Source organism: Ictidomys tridecemlineatus, chromosome 15 (genome assembly GCF_052094955.1).
Source record: "Ictidomys tridecemlineatus isolate mIctTri1 chromosome 15, mIctTri1.hap1, whole genome shotgun sequence".
Lineage (NCBI taxonomy): Eukaryota > Metazoa > Chordata > Mammalia > Rodentia > Sciuridae > Ictidomys > Ictidomys tridecemlineatus.
In genome coordinates, this window is record NC_135491.1 from 49,639,303 (window position 1) to 49,663,133 (window position 23,831).

At 43.0% G+C, this 23,831-nt stretch overlaps 1 protein-coding gene and 1 long non-coding RNA gene across 4 annotated transcripts in view; one reads left to right on the top strand and one right to left on the bottom strand.

Moving 5' to 3' along the window:
• Pdpr (pyruvate dehydrogenase phosphatase regulatory subunit) overlaps positions 1-14,970 on the top strand; it is a 41,537-nt gene extending 26,567 nt beyond the window's left edge. For all 3 annotated transcript variants that reach the window (XM_005318419.5, XM_040279799.2, XM_078032660.1), the window contains 8 exons: positions 1,243-1,398; positions 1,802-1,935; positions 2,493-2,641; positions 3,553-3,665; positions 4,741-4,835; positions 6,168-6,257; positions 8,472-8,654; positions 9,829-14,970. In XM_005318419.5, coding sequence (XP_005318476.1) covers positions 1,243-1,398; positions 1,802-1,935; positions 2,493-2,641; positions 3,553-3,665; positions 4,741-4,835; positions 6,168-6,257; positions 8,472-8,654; positions 9,829-10,233 — 1,325 coding nt within the window. In that variant the 3' untranslated portion in view covers positions 10,234-14,970. The remainder of the gene's footprint in view (positions 1-1,242; positions 1,399-1,801; positions 1,936-2,492; positions 2,642-3,552; positions 3,666-4,740; positions 4,836-6,167; positions 6,258-8,471; positions 8,655-9,828) is intronic.
• Positions 578-23,519, bottom strand: LOC101960820 (uncharacterized). Its single transcript, XR_257671.5, has 3 exons — positions 23,281-23,519; positions 8,453-8,635; positions 578-1,389 (listed from the first exon to the last, which is right to left on the bottom strand). It is a non-coding gene; the product is annotated as an uncharacterized LOC101960820 (long non-coding RNA).
• Positions 23,520-23,831: the final 312 nt, after the last annotated feature.

The window sequence follows — 23,831 nt, forward strand, 5'->3', positions numbered from 1 at the left end:
TAGGCAAGACTCTACCACTGAACGACGTTTCTAGCCCTCCTGCCCATAGTTACTTTAGAACCTGTGTAAATTATAATAAAGCTTGAGCTTCTCCTTGGTGATGAGACACTTTTGGTGTCCTTCTTTGATTCTCATAATAGAAATTGGAAGCATGACAGAAAACAGGGAAGGAAAAAGTAAAACCTATGATAGATATTGGAGGTTGACAAATTGTCAACATGCAGGGAACTCTGTGGCTTCGTCCTCTTTAATCTCCCAAAATCCCTTCCATCCCCATCCCAGTGTACCTTTCATCTGGAGTAAAGTCAGGTCTTCTCTCTGGAAGAGATTAGAGATCACACTCTTTTGGTTGTTTTTACTTAATGCTGTTGCAGATTGGCCATGAAGAAAAATGAATTCTGACCCTAGCTGTATTATGTGAATAATGGGACAGTACAGTGCAACCTCTCAAATTACAGAGCCACCAAATGGAGGCATACTGTGTACCCTTTCACTTTAGAAATTTGATTAAATCTTAATGGAGAAAGAAATACCTGTAATGGGTATTCAGATCCCGACAACAAAGCAAAGAATCAAGTACCATTTTTCACATTGTTATTATCCACCTGGGTCCTTAGACATAATCTTCTCCTCTGTTGTGGAATGCCGCAGTCTGGCTGGGCACAAAATCACAAGCCACTTAAGCAGGAACAAACTTTACTTTTGAAACTGCCACCAATACCCCTTACGCCCCTGGGAAGATCACTGACCAACGCATCGTTCTCTCCGATCCCAAGAGGAAGTTCCTCCTACCGCACTTCCCCAACCAATGGGAACTCTCCAGGAGTCCCATATCCATATGAATGTAAATCTTAACATAATCATATCTCAATGGCTAGCTGGCGTCACCTTTCAACCAAAAATGCCATGCATCATATTACTTGGCTGTGGCTCTTCTTAGCATCTCCCCTCTTCTGTTTAATTAAGCAACAAGCAATGTGGCTAGGGACGTGCCTGTTAGGTTTGTCCAATTCAACATATGGTTCTTACCATGAGTCACTGGTAGATAGCTTTATATGGTCTTACAGTGTTGTCCTTTCTTTTGGATCATGCCTGTCAATACTAGGTAATACCTGACAAATTAGGCTGCATTAGCCTGCAAATTATTCTCTCATGAATAGAAATGATTCAAGTCTAGTGGATATTGGATATTCAGCTCCAGAATCTGTGACTTGAACTTTGATAGACTCTTGTCTCTTTTAGCTCTGATATACGATCTGAAGGTTCCCCGTTGGGACTTCCAGACGGGTAGGCAGTTGCGCACATCTCCTCTGTATGACCGGCTGGATGCACAAGGAGCCAGATGGATGGAGAAACATGGATTTGAGAGGCCAAAGTACTTTGTTCCACCTGACAAAGGCAAGAAGTCAAATTTTTGTTAAGTTTTACTGGTTGCCAATTGAAAACAAAAAGATTATTTGTAGCCAGGCATGGTGGTGCATGCCTGTAATCTCAGTGACTTGGGAGGCTGAGACAGGAAGATTACAAGTTCAAAGCCAGCCTCAGCAACTTAGCAAAGCCCTGTCTCAAAATAAGACACAAAAAGAACTGGGAAAGTGATGCACTGGTTAAGCACCCCTGGGTTCAATCTGTTACTCCACCCCCCTGCAAATCTAACTTATTTGTAAATGTATAAACCTACAATGTAGTCTTGTAAGAATAAATAATGAATTCCTGCTAGGCTACACCAAACTATAAAGGAATAGTACCCAGTGTTAATCCCCTCCTTTTCTCTCCACCTTTTGTTTTTTCTGATCCACAGACCTCCTTGCATTGGAGCAGAGCAAGACTTTCTATAAGCCAGATTGGTTTGACATTGTGGAGGCTGAAGTCAAGTGCTGTAAGGAAGCTGTGTGTGTCATCGACATGTCCTCTTTCACAAAGTTTGAGATAACAGTAAGTATTTATGAACCAAAATAAGATTGGGAAACTTGTTCAATTCATCTGTTACTTCAAAACTGATTCTGAAAGAATCCGAGTAAACTGCAATGTCACATCTATATTTTCACATTTTTATGACTATTCAGCTCCTCATGTCCATTTTTTGTTGTTTTTATTTAGAGTTTTTAATCTGCTTAGAGTGGCTCATTTAATAGCAAGCTTTCTCTGGATCCTCTTACAGTAGAGTAAATCTGCAATGCTATCACACGGGAGCTGGCTCATTGAATTTTCTCAGCAAGGTGCAGTGCTAGTTGGCCATGCTACCAGCCAGGTGCTCTCAGGGGCACACAATCACTGAGCCACATGCCCAGTCCTATTTTGTATAGAGATGGGGTCTCACTGAGTTGCTTAACTCCTCACTTTTGCTAAGGCTGGCTTTGAACTGACAATCCTCCTGCCTCAGGCTCCCAAGCCAATGGGATTACAGGCCTGTGCTTCCACACTCAGCCACTAGCCAGCCAGGTGCTCTTGCTCTCGATTTAACTTTCCCTCCTTCATTCTCTGCCCTGCAGTCCACTGGGGATCAGGCACTAGAAATTCTACAATACCTCTTCTCCAATGATCTGGATGTACCTGTGGGCCACATTGTACATACTGGCATGCTCAACGAGGGCGGAGGATATGAAAATGACTGTAGCATCGCACGCCTGAGCAAACGCAGGTGAGATTACTTGCCATTCCACCCTGTTCTTCCAACAGGCTGATCCCTTAAGGTTTCTGTAGCAAGAGTACTTGATGTACTTTTCCTGGGTCTAAAAAACCATTTCATTGCTGGGAGCGGTGGCAGAGTCTTGTAATCCTGGCGGCCCACGAGGCTAAGGGAGGAGGATCACAAGTTCAAAACCAGCCTCAGCAACTTAGTGAGGCCCTAAGCAACTTATCAAGACCCTGTCTCAAAAAGAGCTAAAAAATAAAAAGGGATGGGGATGTGGCTCAGGGCTTAAGTGTCCTTGGGTTCAATCCCCAGTACCAAATAAAAATAAAAACCAATTTCGTAAACTTATGGTCAATTCACAAATTTTCTGTAGTTTGGTGTTTTCCGCCCCCCCCCCTGCTGATTTTTCAGTTTAGGGTTGACCATGAGTTTGTGAAATGGTTTATGAAATGGTAGTGCAGTCCCTCCTCTTCTGTCACTCCAGTCCAGGTTTTAACCTTTCTCTGTGACATTGTTTACTCTCCCAGACCATCTTCATCAGTTTTTGTCAATAGTAGCAAACGTGATGAAATTCTTACTACCAGGTTGGTAAACTACCATTTCATAAAGTCATTGTCAGCTCTAAACAGAATTCAGGCTGGGGGGAACCCACCAGATTACAGAAAATAATTATAGAAGTTAGATAGCCTATTGCCTAATGTTGGAAAGTTTGTATAACTTATTGGCACTTAACAAGAAGCTAGAATTTTCTGTTTTGTTATTTTGTTGTTTATTCCATAATGATGCTACAGACCCTTCAACAAAGTTAAAGCATCATTTCTCAGTATACTCAATGGGCTTTTGAAACTAGAGAACTTAATGCTTCCTGATGCTTTCTCTGCTACCTAAATTTGATCATTTTGGGGTCTCATTTTCAGTTTCTTCATGATCTCTCCAACCGATCAACAGGTCCACTGTTGGGCCTGGCTTAAGAAACATATGCCGAAGGACAACAACCTGCTGCTGGAGGATGTCACCTGGAAATACACTGGTAATAGGGTTTTATCGGGTCAGCCAAATGAAAAAAAGCTAACCGATCCAAAAGTATCTTCCACATTTTTCTTTTTTTGGATTCTTAAAAGTGAATGTCAGAGCTGGAGCTCAGTGGTAGAGCACTTACCTAGCATGTGTGAGGCACTGGGTTCAATCCTTAACACCTCGTAAAAATAAAATAAAGGTATTGTGTCCATCTACAACTTAAAAAACAAAATCAGATTCTGTGGTCATAGAAAGTTAGTCTGATACCTCCCCCACTTTATTCATTTCCATTTAAATATTTGTTAAATGAGTAACTTTTAAAGGAATTTTCATATTTATTAATATATAATGTTCTTCAGATTTTCATCTTTTTTTTCAAATGGGTAGTTTTTTAAGGATGACTTAATTTCCTGATTCTCTGTTCTTTAGCAGCTTCTGTTGGGGAACCAGCTCTTCCTTTTATTATCTCATTTTGGGTTTTAATTCCTCCTTCCTTGCCTCCCATGTGACTCCTGCCCCTCTTCCTGCCAGTATTTATTCTCCCAGGACTTCTTTCTCAATTTGTCATTAGTAGAAAATGTGATTAACTTCTTGCTATGAGGTCGGCAAACTCCAGACTCTTAGAAAGAAGTTGTGTTCTAGCATGTACTAGGTTAACTGATGTGTAATTTTCATAAGCTAAGCCCAGGATGGGTGGGCAGCTCCCTTCCAGGTACTTTTTTGGAACTGGGGCTTTTTCCATCTTGTAGCTACACTGGGAAGACAAAGAGAATGAGAATTGTGCAGAGGGGGGAAGTGTCTCTTTGGCTGGACTTGGTCTCATGACCTGATCTCAATGTAGAGACTAGAATGTTGTCTTCCTGTAAAACAGGGAGAAAAAACCTACTGATCAGGCTCTCATGCTAGCACCGTCACATTTCCAGAATGGGAGTGCTTGACATCCATTCCTGGATTGCCTAGGCAAAGGAACACTTTTGTGATTTTACCAGCCAGGCTAGGCCACAGTTGGCAGTTTCAGAACAAGCTTTTTGCATTGGCTCAGCTGTTCACCTGGAGAGGCTGGACATCTCTCTCTTTTTTCTGTACAGCCCTCAATCTAATTGGTCCTCGAGCTGTAGATGTGCTGTCCGAGTTGTCCTATGCCCCCATGACTCCAGACCACTTCCCAACTCTCTTTTGCAAGGTATGTGCAAATAGTTTTGTTTTCACATGAGCAGAGAATATTTCATAGTGGTGACAGATAACATTCTTATTATAATATTAACACAAAGTGTTCTGTCCTTTACTAAGCAAAGAAAATGACCATGTCTTTATTTTGTGGTACTGGGGATTACACCCAGGGCACTTTACCAATGAACTATTCCCAGTCCTCTTTCTTTAAATTTTGCAACATAGGTAGGCCTTGAACTTGCAAACTTCCTGCCTCAGCCTCCCAAATTGCTGGGATTATAGGTGTGCATCACCATGTTGGCTACATTTTGTGTGTCACCCACTTTCCTATTATTGTAGTTTTCCTTCCTTTGCAAGGTAGTAAAAACAATAGAAAACTGTGTTAGCCATCAGCAAATCCTTATATAATGCCCTCTCTGCTGCTAGAAGGAATAATCCATGTGCCTGGTAAGTGCTGAATCATGGCAGGCTTCCTATGGAAGTGTTTGCATCAATGCTGAGATGTTACACATTCCTTTATTGGGTAGTGATTGAATCGGTGACTCCTCCTAGGTAACCTCTGGTCCCAGGGTAGCAGATGCAATGTGTTCTGCAGGGCTCAAGCTTTTTTTTGCAGGGGTGTGGGTGGATGAGTAGGTATTTGGGGATTGAACTCGGGGGCACTGAGCCACATCTCCAGCCTTATTTTTTATTTTATTTAGAGACAGGATCTCATTGAGTTGCGTAGCATCTTGCTTTTGCTGAGGCTTTGAACTTAAGATTCTCTTGCCTCAGTTTCTGAGCTGTGGGGATTACAGGCATGCTCCAAGTCCCCAAGAAAAGACACTTGTCTAGCCTTCAGATCCTCCCGAGTACCCCAAGTCTTTTTCTGTACCAGGGATTGAACCCAGGGGCCTTAACCACTGAGCTACATCCCCAGCCCTTTCATTTTTATTTAGAGACAGGGTCTTGCTGAGTTGCTTAGGATCTCAATGAATTGCTGAGGCTGGCTTTGAACTCACAATCCTTCTGCCTCAGCCTCCCAAGCCACTGGGATTATAGTCATGTGCCATCATGCCTGGTAAACCCAAATCTCTAGCAGGAGTTGGTAAAGAGAAATATTTCATGCTTATCAAAGACTGCTGTCACTTCCCTAAATGCTAAAACTCCAGAAATTGTGATATTCATAAGAAGACATGTTGTAAAGGCTGTGCTTTATTTTCAGGATGAAATGCTTTCCTTGATTGTGTCTGCTTAGTTAAACCAGAGGGCACAGTGCTAATGAAAGTATTCCCTTGAGCCATTCACTCCCTTGTCAAGCCTGCATGGTGTCCACTTATGCCAACTGCTGCCTTTTCCTCTGCAGGAGATGAGTGTGGGCTACGCCAATGGGATCCGGGTGATGAGCATGACTCACACAGGAGAGCCAGGATTCATGCTTTATATCCCCATAGAGGTAAGAGCTCAGCCTTCTTTTCTAGGGACCACTGTGAGGAGTGCTGGCTTTCCCCAAAGTTCCTAAGCATTAGCAGGTTTGAAAAGCTGTATCTGATTGGGAGTTTGAAATTCCATGAGGTCAGCTGCATGGAAGAGATTTTATAATTTCCAAGTTAGTTAAATTAATAGGTAATACACTTACACGGTTTAAAAATTCAAATGTGTGTGAAATATATAAAACTGGTGCTGTCTGACAAGTTCTTACCAACCACAACCAATGTATTAGTATGTACATGCAAGCAACTTTAAAGATGGAGTTCTTAGCCCTCTTTCCCCCATTTTTTGTTAATTTGTTTTTGGTGGTGCTGGGATATCAACCACTCTAGCACTTTTTTTTTTTCCCTCTTTAAGACAGGGTCTTGCTAAGATGTTGAGACTGGCCTCAAACCTCCCCAATAGCTGGGATTACAGGCATGCACTGCCCCAGGAAGCTCTTAGTCCCCTTTTAAAAACACAAATGAAAGCATAATGTTCATTTTGCTTTTTTCTACTTAATAATTTATCTTCTAGATTTTTCTATATTAGAGCTTAAAGAGAAAGTTTTTGTTTAAGCAGTGACACAATATATTGAGTCTTAAGGCTAAATCATAATTAACTAGACTAGCACTAATAAACAGTTGTAGTATTTCCAGTCTTTAGCTATTAAAATTCTGTGGTATGTAAGAGTGTCTTTTTTTCCTTGTTGTCAGACCTGAGGCTTTTGCCAGTTTGTTAGGGGCAAAATAATTCTCATCAGTATATTTCTAATTTCCCCTTGGCTTTTCAAATTCCATCTCCATCCAAGTAAAAGCCAGTCTGTGGGGCCCAATGTGTCCTCCATTCTATTGCATGGTCTTGGACTGTCTTGTCTGCTTCTTTTCCTCTTGCTAGTCTTGGAACCTCCCAGATTTTACACTTAACTTCTCCCTCCTTTGGCATACCTTGCCCTGGATAGAAAACCTCAAGTTCACAGCCTCCCCTCCTTCAGGTCTTACTCACATGTCACCTCTCACTGAGACCTTACTGCAAGTTGCTGTTCTCCCTGTCCTTCCCTTTTTTCTCCATAGCATTTTTCACTGTCTAATAAAATATATTTGATTTCGTTCATCAGATTGTCCTGCTAACTTTTCTATTCCTGTCACCTAAGGGAGTACTTGCCCCATAGTAAGTACTCACTGAATTCTTCTGCTTATGTCCTGTCCATATTTCTATTGGATTATTGCTCTTTTTAATCAGTTTCCAGGCATTCTTTCTGTATTAAATAGCCCTACTAAATTATCTTGTTTTAGTTTTTGAGACTGGGATTTCCAGGGTTAAGTCTTACCTCCAAATAGTACAAGTTTTGCTTCCTCCTAAAATATGCCATAATCTATGAATAATTAGATGTGTGCGTGCACATCTAGAATTATGGGTAAAAGCCTGTTTTTTTCACAGCTTTGGACCATGCATGAGGGAATGGCAAAAGAGAAAAAGGTAGAAAGACTACAGAGGGTAACTGGACTATTTTAGAAACAATTATAAAACTTGTTATTTACCAAATGGTAAGAGTGCTTTAATAACTGTTATATATTGAAATCACCTTGCATTTTTGAGAAGTGAAAGATCAGGGTCCTGCCTTTGTGGAAACTACATTGTAGAGTGGAGTGGCCCCAGCTCATTACTGCTGGACTCTAGTGCCATGCTTTGTTGAGGGCAAGATGTCCTAGGAGTTTTCTATGATCCCTCTCTTGTCCACTGCTGCAACCTGTGCAGCATCAACAAAGGATTCTCACGTAGGGGTGACTGGAGGAAAAAAAGACACATTATCACATAAAGATGGGACATTGCACTCTGATGGAGGAACAGTGACCCAGAACTAGCTCTATAAATTTATCGTATAGTCTCATCATTAAACTATAGGGGCATTATAAATTGTTTAAGGCTTGCGAGTTGTCAGAGGTTGCTTTGTGCACTAGAAAGTTACAGAGCTAGAAACATTTTTTTGCAGCTATCCTAGTATAGCAGTGCTAGGAACTTTCTGCTGTGCCCAGGAAGCCCACTATAAACATCCTTGGCAAAGAAATATTTTCCAAGATCAAAGGGCTCAATCTGCTCTCCAGAGTCCACATTAGTGTTAGATATCACCACTTCCAGATGTATTCCATGTTTAATTCTGAAGATGTGCTGGTTACTAACCTTTCCTTTCTTTGTATAGTATGCTCTTCACGTATACAATGAAGTGATGAATGTTGGACAGAAATATGGAATCCGGAATGCTGGGTATTATGCTCTTCGCAGTCTCCGAATTGAGAAGTTCTTTGCCTTCTGGGGTCAGGATTTGAATACCCTCACCACGCCCCTGGAATGTGGACGGGAATCCTGGGTAAAATTAGAGAAGGTAGGGTATTAATCCAGAGTGTCCTGTAAATTGTCAATAGACCTTTGTTTTACTAACTTACATGTGGTGCTGAGAATCAAACCCAATGCCTCACACATGCTTGGCAAGTGCTGTACCACTGAGCCACAACCCCAGCCCCACCACTCAGCTTCTTGAGCACTGAAGAGCTGATGTGGCTGACCTGTATTTTTACACTTCTTCAATCAGGATGTATCCTCAGGGCAGAAGACTTGCCTATAGAATAAACATCTTTCAGAACAATACTCAGATAACATGCCCCTGAATGCACTAAAGGACTAGGCGCTCTGGGGGAAGTTTTTCTGAGTTGATTATGGTGATTAGTCATCTTATAGTACATTACCTAGTCTTTAGGTTCTTTGAAAAATTAGTCTTTTATCTCTTAAGCCCACTCAATCTCTGGTCCCCCTTTTTTTTTTTTTTTAAAGAGAGTGAGAGAGGAGAGAGTGTGAGAATTTTTAATATTTATTTCTTAGTTCTCGGCGGACACAACATCTTTGTTGGTATGTGGTGCTGAGGATCGAACCCGGGTCGCACGCATGCCAGGCGAGCGTGCTACCGCTTGAGCCACATCCCCTGCCCTCTGGTCCCCTTTGCCAAAAGAAGCTGTTTACTCTTAAGAGAGCGACAGTGTAAAAAATGCCAGGGTGTAATTTCCTCTCCCAACTTTAACCTAGGTGGTGGCATATTGTATGCATCTTTTTTTCAACAAATATCTTGGCACGTGTTCCCTAATAGTGCATGATCTATTATATTCTTTTTGAGCAATTAATGTTTCTGTGATGAAAAAATATTATAAAGGTATGCATTGATATAGACATGCATGGACTTTGTTTTCTAAAACAACTCTAGCAAGTATTTATTTTTACATGGTGCTGAGGATCGAACCCAGTGCCTCACATGTGCTAGGCCAAGCATTCTATCACTGAGCCACAACTCCAGCATGTATTTTTGTTCTGTGTGGTTTTGCAATTTCAACTGCTTATAAAAAAGAAAAATGTACGCTGTTGTTACAAAAATTCTCTAACTTCTGTATTATGAATGCAGCTTTTCATATAGTTGTAATCATGCCATTTCCCAAAACCCAACAGGGGTGAGGGTGCTATATTCCAAGGGTCAGATAATAGACAGGAGTCTCAGCTTTTTTCTTTTCCAGGGCATGGATTTCATTGGTCGGGAAGCTCTGCTGCAGCAGAAACAAGATGGGGTGTATAAACGCTTCACCATGTTCATTCTGGACGACCATGACACAGACCTGGACCTCTGGCCTTGGTGGGGAGAGCCCATTTTCCGGAATGGGCAGTATGTTGGCAAAACCACCAGCAGTGCCTATAGCTATACTTTGGAGCGCCATGTGTGCCTGGGCTTTGTGCACAATTTTTCAGAAGACAGCGGTGAAGAGGAGGTGGTAACCACTGATTTCATTAACCGGGGAGAATATGAAATTGACATCGCAGGCCACCGGTTTCAGGCCAAGGCTAAACTCTACCCTGTCACCTCCCTCTTTGCTCACAAGCGCCGAAAGGATGATGTGGAGCTGAGTGACTTACATGGGAAGTAATGGCAGAGCAATCTCACCTCCTGTCATCTCATCGTAAGGAACATCACCTCAGAAGCTTCTTTCTTTCCTCTCACCCTGTCCCTGCTTACTAAACCTTTGCTTCCCATCTCTTACCTCCTTGATATAATTTTAAACTTGACCTACTTTTAAACTTTTGCTTTGGAACCCCTCTTTTCGTCCTGGTTGCAGTCTTCCCTCCTGTTAAGATTCCCATGGTGGCAGGAAGTTTATCGGACAGAGGCAGGCTCCACTTGTGGAATTGTAAGGTGAAAAATTGTGTGTCTTAAAACAAGGCAAGCTGGTGTTTTAGAGGCCTTAGGACAAGAGTCCATCTCCCTTGGGCTAAGATTTCTTGGAGTAACTTGTTTATTTCGGTGGGGCACCTGTGTATTTCATGTGGCTCCTGGAATAGCTTATGCCTTTTAGGCAGATCATTCTGTTCCACTGCGCTATGGGTTAGTACCCAATACCTCTAGCAGAAAGATGATCATCTACCTCACTGGTGAGAAGTATTGCATGGACATCGTCTTGGCTGTAGCACAGACGAACAGTTAACCTTGCACCATCCTCATCTTCCCTCCAGAATGAATTCTCAGATCTTTGGGCCACGGCAGCCTATTGTTTTTTCTTTCTTAGCAAACAAATATGCCAGTGTTAGAGAAAAACCTTGTTGCCTTTTGTGTTGCTTTTCCCAACTGAAAGAGTCTGACTTCAGGAGGTATACAATCCTCTAAAATATTGCCTTTCTTTTTATTAAAGTGACTCCTAGCTCAGCCTCCCTCTGCTCACAAACTCAGCATACACTGCTCTCCCTTTAGAGCAGGGAGGGAAAGTTTAGGTGGGTTGTCTTAGCATGAATAACAAAGTTTGGTTATTCACCTGAGTGCCAGAGCGCTATTAGAACCCAAGCTCTATGTCTCCCTGGTGGGGAACAGAGCTGACCATGTGGATCCATGGAGAGTTCTAAGTACAGTGGGTGTAGGTTAGCTGGAGCACTGTTTTCCAACATTTCCTTCTACACAGCTGTCCATCTCTGGCTTTTGGAATGCAGATGGCTAAAAGTACCCTGCACATTTTCAATCAGTGTCTCTATTTTCTAAAGGTAGAACTTAGATGTCAGACTAAAGATGTCACACTATATAATATAGCCCCAAAACGTCACTTCCCCTTTCATGTGAACAAACTGCTATTAGAAATTTTAATTCAGCTGTAGCCTCGCTGTCTTGACATCTTGGAAGCATGCATTTTGTTAATTCTATATTAAAGGAGATCCTTTCATTTCTTTAGAGCAAAATAAAATTCTCAGGTGTCCACTTGCTCTGCTATTTCTGTGGGATCTGTTACCCACTCAGACCAGTTTGACAATTCCTACTTGATGACAGACTTCATTGTCCCATCTTTTTTGGGTGGAAGGGGTCTTAATTGATTTACTCTAAGCGCATATGATTAAAGCAAATGTGTATTTAGCCAAGACATGCTGCTTCTAGGAAGAGGAGCAAGAAGTGTTTCTGTGCTGGAAAACAGGAGAGCAGAAAGAGACCTTTAGGAAAGGAGCTGGCTGACATACTTTCCACCCTCCAAACTCCTCTTTGTAAATGAAAATTTACTTGGAATTAAATCAAAAAGAAATTCTTGGTTTATACAGACAGTATGTGAAGATAATTTGGGGAATGCCATTCAAATAGAAATATTATCAGAAGTGTATTCACTGTAGACTTTAGGACTTGATTTCTAGCTAATTATTGTTAAATTAATTTGCTTCCTCCTTAAGTAGGAGGGAATATGTGATGATGTATCCAAAACGGTCACTGCATGATTTAACTAGGGAAATCCTTACCTCTTATTGCTGATATCACAATCCTCCCCTTTTGAGCCAACAGGCAGTACTAATCTTGCTGGGAGGGGATGATGGAACAGGACAAGTGCTTTGAAAAACCTCCTCCATAAGTAGCAGCCATACTCCTAGGACTCTGGTGAGGTGCTGATCTTTTGAGTCTTCAGTGCCCTACATGGAAAATTTTCTTTGTCACTTTATCCTCTCGGTTCAAACATAGGTATTATAAATCTAAATTTTTAAAAAATTTGGTCCTACTGTGAGTGCTCTGAACAGACTGTTCCCTAGCATAACTACTTTGCCTCTGTGTCATAAGCATAATAGATGTTACAAGCATTCTGGGCTCTTAAATAGTCAGTAGAAGCATTAGATCTTGAGGTATAGCTGTAGGAAAAAGGCCCAACAACCAAAACATCATTTAGTATATCACTTTCTCCTTGGATGGTGGTGCTATATAGATTTGCCTGGAGTGACACCTCACCCTAGGAAGCCAGTTAGTTTGAGGAATTGTAGACTTTAGCTTTAGGTGGTTGCATACTTTTTTTCTTTCTGTGGTGGTGGGGTTTTTATCTCGTCAGCAAATTATTGTTGAATCCAGGAACGAAAAGTATGTTGCCCTCAAAAGAGATCACCCAGTGTTGCAAAGTTTTTGAATCCTTGTCCTTGAAATATCTTTAAGTACTTCCTCTGGCTTCCTGTTAGTATTGTATCCATCCACAACAATATATATATTTTTTAACATGGTGCTGAGGATCGAACCCAGTGCCTCACACATGCTAGGCAAGAGTTCTACCACTGAGCTACAACCCCACCCCCTGGCTCCTTGGGCCATAGGAAATCCTGTTTCTTAGCACTGCCGCAGTCACTTGAAGCTGCATTGGAAAGATTTCTCTGCCATGACATGGGCACTGAAGTCAGAACACTATTTCAGAAAGTTTTAAGAGCAAAAAGGGATAAGAGCTAACTGCTTTGTCTACTTGATATCATTTAATCTTGTGTGGCAGTCACATAGCAACTTCTCGTGAGCAGAACAGTTACCACTATATTTCTAGTATTCTTCCAGGGGTCTCTCCACCCCACCTAATGTGGAAGATTCACATCAGGCCATGAACACAGGGATCAATTAGCTCATTGGTTAAACTTCAGCTTCATTTCTGCAGCAGTGGAGCCCAGCCACTTCAGCTTGGCTCTCACCTGGAGGGGTGCCATTCCTGGTTCTCTCTAAGAAATTTTACCTACTTGCTTGCTTTTAAGCCTTTTGCTACCAAGAAAGTAAAACATGAAAAATAAAGCTTGAGCTCTCACAGTATACTCCATGCTGTGCATGCATTTGAAATGTTAGCCTCTTTCCTCATGGTTGACAGTGGCAATACAGGAATGAATGGTAGGAGCTTCCTGAAAGTGTGCTTTGCTTCCTGAGATGGCCCTGATTTCTGGTTCTGTTTATCCTCTGGCATATAAACAAATTTGCTGACATTTGAATATACCCTCATCATCCTTAAGAGAATCCGAGACAGAAGGGAATCTTTTACAGTGTTAGTACCAGGCCTGGGGGACTATCCTAGTAGAACAATTGCATCAGACTGCTTTCAGAAGTGAGTTACAAGGTTTATTTCCATATCTACTACTTCTAGGCTAGGATAGTTAACAGGGGTCCTTTTTGATATCTAAAAGCTCTGGTCACCAGTGGCTAATACTGAAGAATAATCTTTTGCCACTTTAGGTTTCCTTCTGCATTCCAATCCCAACATGCCTCTCACAAATACTGAGTAGCATTTTATTAAGTTCAAAATGAACATCTTTACCTTTATCAGCAGGCATATGAATTAAGGAGAAGCAGGTGAATAGATGGAAATGGTAGATGAAGTAGTTTGCTCTTGGACTTCTAACCACACCATGTGTACATGCAGGAAGTGGTGAGTGAGTTCTGAGTCTGATGGGCAGCACCACATTCCGCCCACCACCTCTTTTTTTGGCCTCTACTTCAAGGTGCTAAGTTGTAAGGCCCCCCGATTCATGTCAGAGTGGGACTTGCTATTACAGTCCCTTATAACTACCAATGCACTGTTTTTCATAAGATCGATTTTTGTATTTGCCTTCTCATTGTCCATTAGACATCAGAGTTGTTCCCTGTATAAGATTCTTGATTTTCATGAGCATAGTGTCTGCATCTCTTTAAGAATTATGCATTTCTTCACAGGCTATTTTTCCTCACATTTAGATGCACCTGTTTTTAATCCTTTGCAAACATCTTCTGCCTCCTTGTTTTCCTGTCCATGAAGGACAGAAACTACAAGAGAAGAGAATATTTAGCATCTGTTTCAGATCTATGCCAGGATTTCCTTTGCACACCAAGAACTGGAGTTTAGAGCTCCTCTTTCTGAGGCCAGTTCTAGTGCCTTACACTCCAGAATGTCAAGTGGCAGATGAAGGTAAGGAAGAATGGGAGAAGGAAGGTTCATTTCAGTCTGTGGGTTTCCATCACCCCCCCCCACCCCCGTCTCTCATTCCTCAGAAAAAAATGGGCGTGATGTAGGTAGTTCTACAGCTCATTTCTGCGAAGAATTTTCTAGCCATGTAGTTCACAATTACTCTGGTCAACTCTTGGGATGTCTAACACCACTGTTAAGTAACGTAACTCATTTGTGTTTTAAGTGTGCAGTTCAGATCAGCCCTCTCTGTTCCTATAAAGAGTTAGCACATCATCCTGAAGACACTCTAGGTGCTTGAGTAAAGGGCTCTTTTCTCAAGAGCCCAGGTGACTTTGGGTACATAGGGTGACGAGCATTTCTGCCCTCCATGAATGTGGCATAAATAATGTGCACTTTGTAACCAGATGGATTTCAACCGATTTTCTTTTCATGGTACTAGGTATGTAAATGAATAAAGACATTTTAATTTCTCTTGCCATGTCCTTGTGTTTTCCATCATAAGGGACGAGCACTGTATATAAAACCACTAGCCAAGAGCTTCTGTTGGTGTGGAAGACAAGAGTGTATTCTTACTCCCAGGAGAAGAATCACCTTATCCAACCATTTTTGCATTTCTGCATATGAGCATCCATAGGACCTAAAGATTTTCTTTCTTACATGACACCTGCAGGCCACACACAGCTCAGAGAGCTGGTAGCTCTTCTGCTGCTACATTCCTTTCTGCTACTGCAACTTGTCCCCTAACCCGAGGGGGCAACATGGATCAAATCTCTGGGCACCTAGACCATCCTGAGCATGGAACCAAATCTTAATAAAATGATTGTGCTGGCAAAAACTGATCCTGGGCCCACAGAAATCAACAGGGACACCCTGTAAGGGAAGTGGCTGCCTGCTATACACCAAGGTTATTCCCCAACTTTTCCAGTAACAATTCATAAGGTAAAAATAAAACTACTCCGGCTGGGGATGTGGCTCAAGTGGTAGCGCGTTTGCCTGGCATGCGTGCGGCCCGGGTTCGATCCTCAGCACCACATACAAAGATGTTGTGTCTGCTGAAAACTAAAAAAATAAATAAAACTACTCAGGGGACTGGGTGGTAGCTCTGCTAAAGTGCTTGCTTAACAAATGTGAGGCACTGGGTTTGATTCTCAGCACTGCATATGAATAAATGAATAAAATAAAGTATTTTAGTTGTTGAAGGGCTTTAAAAAGTCAACATTAAAAATAACAACACTACTCAGAATTACCAGGAACTTTTCAGGTATACATCCAAAGAGAAAAGAGCGCAAAATGTTTCTAGCCATCTAGAAAGATCAGCCATTCTAAAGACTGTTTAAATGAAAAAAAAAAAAAGATTAATTATCTTGAGGGGTGGGGGGAGCCCCAGAGAGAGACTACCATTTGGAGGCACTGGGCCTCTTCCCTCTCCCTCCTACCAACCAACCAACCAGACAAAAAAAAAACTTTGGCTTCAGGGAGTAAAAGCTTTTAAAAAAGAGAAACTGCCACTTTTGGAGACCACCAAATCAAGGAGTCGGGGGGTGGGGGGTGGGGGGGTGCGGAATCCACTAATTCGAACACTCTGCCCCTAATCCTGAGAAAGTAAATATATTTTTTTTCAAATGAATATACCTCACTATTTTATATATATATATATGGTATTGTGAGTAATATATATATATATATATATATATATATATACACACACACACACACACACACACAACTATATAATACAACACTATATATACTATAGCTTTGCTTAATTCCCCAGTCACATATCCATTGCTATAAAATATTCTATACTGGGGGTTGTGGCTCAAGCGGTAGCACACTCGCCTGGCATGCGCGCGGCCTGGGTTGGATCCTCAGCACCACATACCAACAAAGATGTTGTGTCTGCCGAGAACTAAAAAAAAATATTAAAAAAAAACTCTCTCCTTAAAAAAAAAAAAAAAAAAAAAAACCAGTTTATTTAAAAATAAATAAAATAAAATATTCTATACTGGACATAGATGCTCTTAGAAAAAAATTTGGGCACTTAAAATTGGCTTAATAACTTAAGTATCTAAGTCCCCAGATAAGAGACAAGACAGACAGCATAGCCCAATGCAAGTTGAAATGGGACATTCAAGGATTAAAACCTATTAATCAACTCTTTATATTCCCACTACTTTTCCTCAACTGCAACCCACTAAAGCCCCGCATCTGATACATAACACTAAAAGGACTGATTCTATTCAGTCAACAACTGGTGAACACTATGCCCTCACAGAACTGGCTAACCTGTTCTGTTAGTGCTATTTCAACAGTCTCTCAATTGCAGTTTGCACCCACCTCTGAAGGGGCACAATACAACTGTCTGGTTTACCCACAGGAGACCTCTACAGCTTTGCCATCACATGCAAACTAGACCAGATCTTGATGACATCTAACTCCTCAAGGAGCTCAGGTACAATATTACAATGAGGATATCCTTCTTGAAGGAGATTAATTTGATACATGAATTAAGGATATTGCAGTTCATTGCTTCTTAGTACTTTTGAGTTTTGGTAACAACATTCCTCATTTATGAATTTTCTAAATTAAAATTGACAGGCATTCCTATGAGTGTCCTCAAAAGTGCATGCATGGGGCTGGAGTTGTGGCTCAGTGGTAGAGCACTTGCCTAGCATGCATGAGGCACTGGGTTCGAGTCTCAGCACCACATACAAATAAAGATCCATCAAAAACTTAAAAATAAAAAAAAAAGTGCATGCTTATAATACCAGCAACTCAAGAGACAGACAGGAGGATCACAAATACAAGGGCTTAGGCAATTTAGTGAGACTCTCAAAAAGGGTTGGGGAAGTAGCTCAGTGGTAAAAGTGCCCCAGGGTTAAATTCCCAGTACCCCCACCCCAAATAACAGTTTCTTTATGATAGACTCATTGGTTGCTTTGTGTAATGCCTCTTACAGAGTGATGGCCATTAACTGTCCCAGGGCTTCTAATGCAAGATACTATTTTCTTGGCCTAATGCTGTACCTATTAAAACATATGACTGGCACCAACTGGCTCTCTTGGAAAGGCTCCCATAGATCCTAAGCCTGTGAGCATGTCCAGCTGTTTTGTTTTAGGTCATTGAAACGGCACTCCAGAGGCTCAACAAGGCCTCTTTACAAGATAGAAGCAAACCTGGACATTATTCTCCCTGCAGAAGTGGATGCTTTCCCATGTTCAGTCCCTTGCTAGGGGGATGGAGATCAGCTCTGCCTCACACCTTCTGACAATGTGGAAAACATCTTGATATTAAGTGAGAGAACAGCAATGGGAGTTCATGGACTCTGTTAACAGTACTGCCAATCATCGTACATATTGGAGCTTAATGGACTTCATCCTTTAGTCAGGATGTCCCTAATAAAGAAAAAAACATACTTAGCCTAACTTTGGACAGCTGTCATTGCACTAGATGCTCCCATTGGCATATTTATGATAAAAAGTATTGGGACAGTACCTCAAAATTGTCCCCTTCAAGATTTAAACCAAAAAAAAAAAAAAACCCTCCTGGGGCTGGAGTTGTGGCTCAGAGGTAGAGCACTTGCCTAGCACGTGAGAAGCTCTGGTTCGATCCCCAGCACCACATAAAATAAAGATATTGTGTCCACCTATAACTAAAAATTAAACATTTTTTTAAAAATTAAAAATAAAGATATTGTGTCCAACTACAACTAAAAAAATATTTTAAAAAAACCCTCTTGGAATCATGCCTCACAGATACCAAAGATAAAATAAAATCATAGATAACTAGGTGGTAGCACATGCCTGCAGTCTCATTGACTCTGGAGACTGAGGCAGAAGGATTACTAAATTTGACACCAGCTCAGCAACAGACTCTGTTTCAAAATAAAGGATAAGGGGGCTGGGGATGTGGCTCAAGCGGTAGCACGCTCGCCTGTGCCCAGACTTAACCTAATTATTAAATTATCCATCTCAATCCCATTTGACCTGAAATTACAGGCCAGATTAAGGGCATACTTACTCATGGGTCTCATTGTGCCACATATCAGGCAGCTGCTCATGTTAGGGGACCCATTTGAAGAAAAACTTGTACCAAAAAACAAACCCACACAATTCTGTTGACTGCTGGTCTAATTACTAGGTTGGATGCTTTCAATGATCTATATCCAGTGCCCACACTCTCCAGGAGACCATAGTTTCAACCAATTATGATAAATGCTAGGGCCCACATCAACTGAAGTGGTACGGTACCTGCTTGAAAGGGACACCCCAATTCCTAGATGACATCACACTGACCTAAAATCTTACCACTGGAGATGACATCACCCCAAACAACACTGCCTCAACCAAAGTCTTCAAGGTTGGAGATGATTTCACGTCATATACTAAACTGCCATTCCACTGATATCCAAGGGTTGCCTGTCCTACAACAATTTGGACACAGGACATTTTGGGTAGGTGGTATTGGGGACTGAACTCAGGGGCACTCAACCACTGAGCCACACCCCCAGCCTTATTTTATATTTTATTTAGAGACAGGGTCTCACTGAGTTGCTTAGCACTTCACTTTTGCTGAGGCTGGCTTTGAACTCGAGCTCTTCCTGTCAGCTTTCCTAGCCACTGGAATTACAGGTATGTGACACCACGCTTGGTGACATAGAACATTTTTGCTTTTCTTTCTGAACTATCTGCTTAGCCCATAATCTTGTTATACTTTTTGGTTTCTGCTCAAATGTACACCCCAACACTTCCAATGTAGAGTTTCCTAAAGGGAACTCTACATTGCTAAAAATAATCAATGTTATTGCTTTCTCTAGGAGACACTAGCCCCAAATAGACCAACCACCACCTCTGTGAAAAAAGCATCCACTCCCTGATCTTTTTTCCTATATCTCCCTAGCTTTTCACAATCTCCCACTTTGCATCTCTGAATATAACCACCAAACCACTCTTGCCCCTTATAGCTAATAGATAACCATGCAAGTTACATCTGCCTTTCATTAAAAGAATGAGAGCAAGGGCTGGGATTGTGGCTTAGTGGCAGAGTGCTTGCCTCACGTGTGTGAAGCACTGGGTTCAATCTTCATCTTCAGCACCACATAAAAATAAATAAATGAATGTATTATGTTAAAAAAAAAAGTATTGAGAGCAAGCCTATAATCCCAGAGGCTCAGGAGGCTGAGGCAGGAGGATTACAAGTTCAAAGCCAGCCTCAGCAATTTAGCAAGATGAGCCCTTTCCTCCAGCTGGCTGCTCATTAAAGGCTTGAGTCAGAAATCCTCAGACCCTGAGATCTGGGTGTCTTCCAACTTATGCTCCTCAGAATCACAAGTAAAATAGACATATGGATGGTTAAGAGCATGAGCTTGGAGTTGCCCTGGCATGAGTCTGAATGCCAGCATTACTTCTTCCTTTCTCCAAGTTTAATTTGTACTTAGTTTATCCACATGGACTCACAAATTCCTATTTTATATGATGGAGTCTTTCCCTGCTCAAGGAAAGTCAGCATGGTGGCATATATCTGTAATCCCAGTTACTGGGAGGCTGAGGCAGGAGGATTGCTAGCTCAAGGCCAGTCTTGGCAACTTAGTTAGACCTTATTACAAAACAAAAATAAAAAGGGATGGGATGCAATTCAGTGGTAGAGCTTTTGCCAAACATATGCAGGCGCTGAGTTCGATCCCCAATGTCTCAAAAAAATTATATATAAAAATTTAAGATTTGGCCAGGAGTCCTTTTAAACTCATTCCTGTGTATTTTTGGCATGTCTCATCACTTAGGGACCACTTCTTACTTCCTTGTACAATCAGATGCTCCAGGCTCACTAATCTATACCTTCCTAGTCTCAACCCAGAATCAGTCATTTCTTCAAGAAGCTCTGATTCTTTTCAGGTAAGAATTTCTTTAAAAACCAAGACCTGGGAACTGAGTGCTCACCCTATTAAGGTGGATTATCTGAGTCTTCTCAGCAGACAGAGCTGGAAAATAACCCCTCCCACCCTCACACACTCAAAAACAATGATTTAATACTGAAACTTTCAATTCCAATGAACCACCTCAGGTGCTCCAGTTATCCCCCTCCATATTGTAACACTCTTCTCTTAACACTGAAAATCCAAGCTCCCTTTATCCTCATAAAGTTACTCATTTGCTCAATCCTAGAATACCCAGAAAATAGAACTGTCATGTCCCTGTGGAAAACAAACTTTCTAATCAGGGTTCAATGCTTGTTCACATTTCTTTCTGACTTTGGACTGAGGGCAAAGCTTAAACACTGGACAAAAGCTCCCTAGGCTTGTTCTTTTTTCATTTTAGCTTGGCTTTTAATTATCTGAAATTGCTGAGGGCCATTGCCAAGTAGGAATGACGCATTGAAATTTCCTTGCCAGCGTACCCCATGTTAAATGGAAATTTGCTGTGACATTGCATGTGTCTTTGAGAAAGGTGACCCTGCTCAAGGACCAGGGTGGATTCAGGTTTAAGGTGTATCCTGCAGGTTTTAGGAAGTATCCCGGTTTAAGATAATTTGGGTTTAAGGCTTTCCGGTTTAAGACAATCTGGGTTTAGGGAAGTTCCAGGTTTAAGGTTATTGCTGCTGAGTATAGGGCGTTCCTGCTGCCTGAGTTCAGAAAGTATTTGGGACGTGAATTGTGTGGCAGAACTGGGATTTCCCCAGAACGTGTTTGTAGAGGGCCGGTGTGAGTTCGGGAATAAAGAATTGCTGTTTGAATCTACAAGGTGTGTGGTGGCTCAGTGCCCAGCCGAGACTGCGGCATGAAATAATTAAAAGTATCACAGTGGGGAATCCAGCCTCTAAAGGCAGAAAGATAAGTGAGAAAATTTCCCAACCTCTCATTAGCATGAATTTGAGCAATTTACTGAATCCTTTTGGAGTGTTCTCAGCTGCTACCTGGACTAGAAATATCTACCTCACATGGTTGCGACAAAAACTAAATCACAATGCAGAAAAAATGGGCAATTGATGGCTAAGAAGCACTCTACCTGGTAGCTACTATTCCCCATCTAAAATGACCTCTCTCAAGGCAGGGACAAACTAACTTCACCTAGGGACCAGTGTTAAATGCTGGGAATTCAACACCAGCAGCTGGGAAACAGGCTTGTGAGTAAGTCAGAACAGAGAACAAAGGAGATAGGAAAAATATCATTGATGACTGGAGAGTTCAAGATTATGTTCCCATATTTGGGGGGATATGGAGATAATTGAATTTTTTTAAAGTATTTTTACGGGAAGCTACAATATGCCAGACACTGCAGATAATACTGAATCTTCACAACCCTGCGAGGTAGATATCATCATCATTTCTATTCTACTTTTGAGGAAACAGATACACATTATGTGCAGTGATTCACCCAATCTCCTGTATCATGGTAAAGGCACAGCCAGGATTCAAACCCTGCCAGTCTGGCACCAGAACCTGTTGTTTATCACCACTTCCCTGCTACCTTTCCAATAAAAGGAGATGAGCCAGGACAGGGCAGCTATGAGGACAGAACCCAAGGTCCATCCCCAAGGAGGGAAAATGAAATTGCAAAGGTAGAAGAAGAAACATGACAAGAGAGGAGTTTCAAATTGGAATAAACCATGTTAAAAGCCCAAGGTGATAAGAACCAAGAGACTGCTGACCTTTTGCTTATCATGACCTTCAAGAGACTGAAAAGGTGAGGGAAGAAGAGTTTAAAGTAAACAGAGAAGACAGAGAAAACCTCCAGCAGGTTTGGCAGAAAAATGGGAAGAAAAAAAAAAAAGCTTGACAGCAAAGGAGGTAAAGTCAGTGAGAAAGATACTGAAGATGACAAAGAAATGAAACACCTGTACTACAGACAGGAGCTCCTGCTGAACAGCCTAGGTCTGCTCAGATCTGCTTATACCAACAGCAGCAAGGTGACGAGCTAGCTCCCGAGTTACAGCATTAGGCACAGGTGGGCTGCTGGTCACAAGGAAACTTTGGTGAGTACAGGTGGACTAACACAACATTTGCCACAGCAGAACTCAGCAGTCTCAGCAGAACTGCCAGAGACACCGATTTAAAAGCAAAAGCCCCAGGCTCCACTTCTGGAGATTCTGATCCCTTGGTCCAGGGTGCTATAGTTTTAAACAAGTGCACCTGGTGACCAAGAGTTTGTCAGTCTCAAATCCCTACCACGGAAAACGGACCGTTCGGCCTCTCCCACTCTCCACCCCAGCCCTGCACACTGTGCTTTCAATGCACGCGCAAAAGAGGCTTGCAGATTCCCGACTCAACCGAGTATCACACACAGCAGTCCCAGAGTGCCACACGTTAGGAGGAAATCCCACCGCCCTGGCCTAGACCGTCAGATAACTTCTGCCAGACGCTGCAGCAGTCTGAGTGAGCAAAGCACAGGTGGACCACGCGCGTGAAGGCGGGAAAACGATTTCACCTGCAGAGACGCGGGACCCGGCTAGCCGCGCCGGGAGCAGACTGCGCTGCAGGGGCGTGCACTTCCCAGCCGCAGCGGGGTCCGCGGGCCGCCGCGGGCGTTCGGCTGAAACGCGCGCACCTGGAAGAGCCAGCGCGAAGGCCCGGACAGCCGGCGCGGGCCCCCGAGGCACGAACAACGCGGGTGGACTGACGCCAGGACGCGTCTTTCCAGGAGAACAAGGCGAAGCCCACGGGCAGCAAGGGACCAAGGGACCGCTTCTGGGACAGATGCAAGCGCGAAGCGGGCAACACGGGGGTCCCGGGGCGCGAGGGCCGCGCGGGCCGGGAGAGCCAGAGCGACCCCACGGCTGTCTCCTTACCTCAGCGGCCGCTCGCGCTCCGCGCTCAACAACACGGCGGCCGAAGCGAGGCGCGGCACGGCGGTTGCGGGGCTCGCCGCGGGCAAGAGAGCGGGAAGCGGGTGGGGGAAGAGGGGCGGGCCTGAGGAATAAAAAGTTCCGGGGAAGATGGGGCCCGCGACCTTCCGCGCTTTAAGGCCCCCAGCAAGGGTATGACGGGCGCGCGACCTCGGCTGCGCACGAGCGCGCAGTGACGTCACCGGTGTGACCACGCCCCTGCCACGTGGGCTTGTTTGGGTCTCGCGAGGCTCCGCCCCCGTTGTAGAACTGGGGCCCCGGGCCCTTGTGGGTTTCTCCAAGTTGGTTTGCGACCTCGGGGCTGCGGGTCCCGCTCGAATGTGAGCGGTTCGGGGGGCTCTTTGTACCTCGAGGCCTGTGTCCTGGTCCTTCCCCCGCGGGTCCGCTGCCTAGAGCAGCGTCCAGTCCAGCGCTTAGAAGGCCCAGGACTGGTGGTCGCGCTGCTGCCTCTGGCCTTCCTGGCGAGGCTCTGGCAGAGCGGACCCCAGAGCCGA